The 2500-nt window shown below is 42.2% G+C and overlaps 1 protein-coding gene across 3 annotated transcripts in view; it reads right to left on the reverse strand.

Moving 5' to 3' along the window:
* tmem38a (transmembrane protein 38A) overlaps window positions 1-2500 on the reverse strand; it is a 17064-nt gene that overhangs the window by 1492 nt on the left and 13072 nt on the right. For 2 of the 3 annotated variants that reach the window (XM_062960021.1, XM_062960019.1), the window contains 2 exons: window positions 1402-1576; window positions 1020-1137 (listed from right to left, as the gene is read on the reverse strand). In XM_062960021.1, the coding sequence (XP_062816091.1) occupies window positions 1020-1137; window positions 1402-1576 (293 nt within the window). The remainder of the gene's footprint in view (window positions 1-1019; window positions 1138-1401; window positions 1577-2500) is intronic. The other variant, XM_062960020.1, reaches the window with a different exon arrangement.

Consider the following 2500-nt stretch of genomic DNA (forward strand, 5'->3'; position numbering starts at 1 on the left):
AAACTAGAGCAGAATCAGTGCAAGAAAACCGCACTACAAACTAGAGCAGAATCTACAAGAAAACCGCACTACAAACTAGAGCAGAATCAGTACAAGAAAACCGCACTACAAACTAGAGCAGAATCAGTACAAGAAAACCGCACTACAAACTAGAGCAGAATCAGTGCAAGAAAACCGCACTACAAACTAGAGCAGAATCTACAAGAAAACCGCACTACAAACTAGAGCAGAATCAGTACAAGAAAACCGCGCTACAAACTAGAGCAGAATCAGTACAAGAAAACCACACTACAAACTAGAGCAGAATCAGTACAAGAAAGCCGCACTACAAACTAGAGCAGAATCAGTACAAGAAACCCGCACTACAAACTAGAGCAGAATCAGTGCAAGAAAACCGCACTACAAACTAGAGCAGAATCAGTGCAAGAAAACCGCACTACAAACTAGAGCAGAATCAGTACAAGAAAACCGCACTACAAACTAGAGCAGAATCAGTACAAGAAAACCGAACTACAAACTAGAGCAGAATCAGTACAAGAAAACCGCACTACAAACTAGAGCAGAATCTGTACAAGAAAACCGCAGTACAAACTAGAGCAGAATCAGTGCAAGAAAACCGCACTACAAACTAGAGCAGAGTCAGTGCAAGAAAACCGCACTACAAACTAGAGCAGAATCAGTGCAAGAAAACCGCACTACAAACTAGAGCAGAGTCAGTGCAAGAAAACCGCACTACAAACTAGAGCAGAATCAGTACAAGAAAACCGCACTACAAACTAGAGCAGAATCAGTGCAAGAAAACCGCGCTACAAACTAGAGCAGAATCAGTACAAGAAAACCGCACTACAAACTAGAGCTGACAGCTGGCACAACAAAACATTGCATGGAAAGTTCCTTGACAAAATGGAAGGAAAAGCTGAGAAGGAGAAGACCTGGCTCTGGCTCACGAATGGGACCCTGAAGGAGGAGACCCCCGACAGATGGCCAGAGTAACAGAGTTGGAAGAGCCCACTGCTGACCTTGCAGACCATCATGAAGAGGGTGAAGGAGAAGAGGAGGGTGACTTTGGAGACAGGCAGCCAGTGGGTCTGCTGGAGGGTGAAGAGCAGGGCGCCGTAGAGGCTGGCTTTGGAAGGGCTGCCAAGACAGAGAGACAGAGAGAGAGAGAGAGATGAGGGCAGGGTGGGCTAGATGGCCTTTGGGGGGCCCTCCCCAACGCCAAGAGGCTGTGGTTCTACCATCCCATGGCTTGCTTGCAAACCAACTGGTCCAATGTGGGCTGGGCAATGCTACTGTTAGGGGCCGGCCTCTTAGATCCATAGACGACCGAGAAAGACCCAAAGGCGTTTGGATGGCCACATGTGGCCCCCCAAAAGGGCTGAAAAGAAAAGAAAAACTCACAAGGTCATATGGAGGAGCTCGTTGGTCTCCGGCTTCCAAACGCCGCGCAGCAGCTGCTCAAAGTTGGACATTAAGGCCACGCCGGACCCTGCGGAGACAGGAAGGACATACTGGACATTAGGGGTGTGAAGGATTCCTTGTTTAATTTTATTGAATGTTTTGTGCTGGGGGAGACCTGTATAATAAAATGAATAAAATATGAGTAAATTATATGAATGAATCTATATATATAAAAGAGTGATGGCATCACGGCAGCGAACAAAACAACAAAAGTAAACACCCCACAACCTCGAAAATTGACATCACAACCCCTCATCCATGCCTCTAGGTTGATACAACAAAAAGAAAAGAAAAATAAATTCCTAATTAGAGGGAGAGGAATAATTGTTTTTATCCAATATAAAAAAGTGATGGAATCCTGGTGACCGACAAAACAACAAAACTAAACACCCCACAACCTCGAAAATTGACATCACAACCCCTCATCCATGCCTCTAGGTTGATACAACAAAAAGAAAAGAAAAATAAATTCCTAATTAGAGGGAGAGGAATAATTGTTTTTATCCAATATAAAAAAGTGATGGAATCCTGGCGACCGACAAAACAACAAAAGTAAACACCCCACAACCTCGAAAATTGACATCACAACCCCTCATCCACGCCTCTAGGTTGATACAACAAAAAGAAAAGAAAAATAAATTCCTAATTAGAGGGAGAGGAATAATTGTTTTTATCCAATATAAAAAAGTGATGGAATCCTGGCGACCGACAAAACAACAAAACTAAACACCCCACAACCTCGAAAATTGACATCACAACCCCTCATCCATGCCTCTAGGTTGATACAACAAAAAGAAAAGAAAAATAAATTCCTAATTAGAGGGAGAGGAATAATTGTTTTTATCCAATTGCTGCCAGTTAGAAGGCTAAGCTCCGCCCACTTGGTCTCCTAGCAACCCACTCAGCCCAGTGTTAATAAAATAATGATAAAAAAATAAATACAAACAATACAATAAAAAATTATAAAAAACACTAAAATAATTAATACAATAAAATACTATAACAAAATGACTAAAAATAATACAACAAAATAATAAAA

The sequence above is a fragment of the Anolis carolinensis genome, unplaced genomic scaffold, assembly GCF_035594765.1.
Source record: "Anolis carolinensis isolate JA03-04 unplaced genomic scaffold, rAnoCar3.1.pri scaffold_7, whole genome shotgun sequence".
NCBI lineage: Eukaryota > Metazoa > Chordata > Lepidosauria > Squamata > Dactyloidae > Anolis > Anolis carolinensis.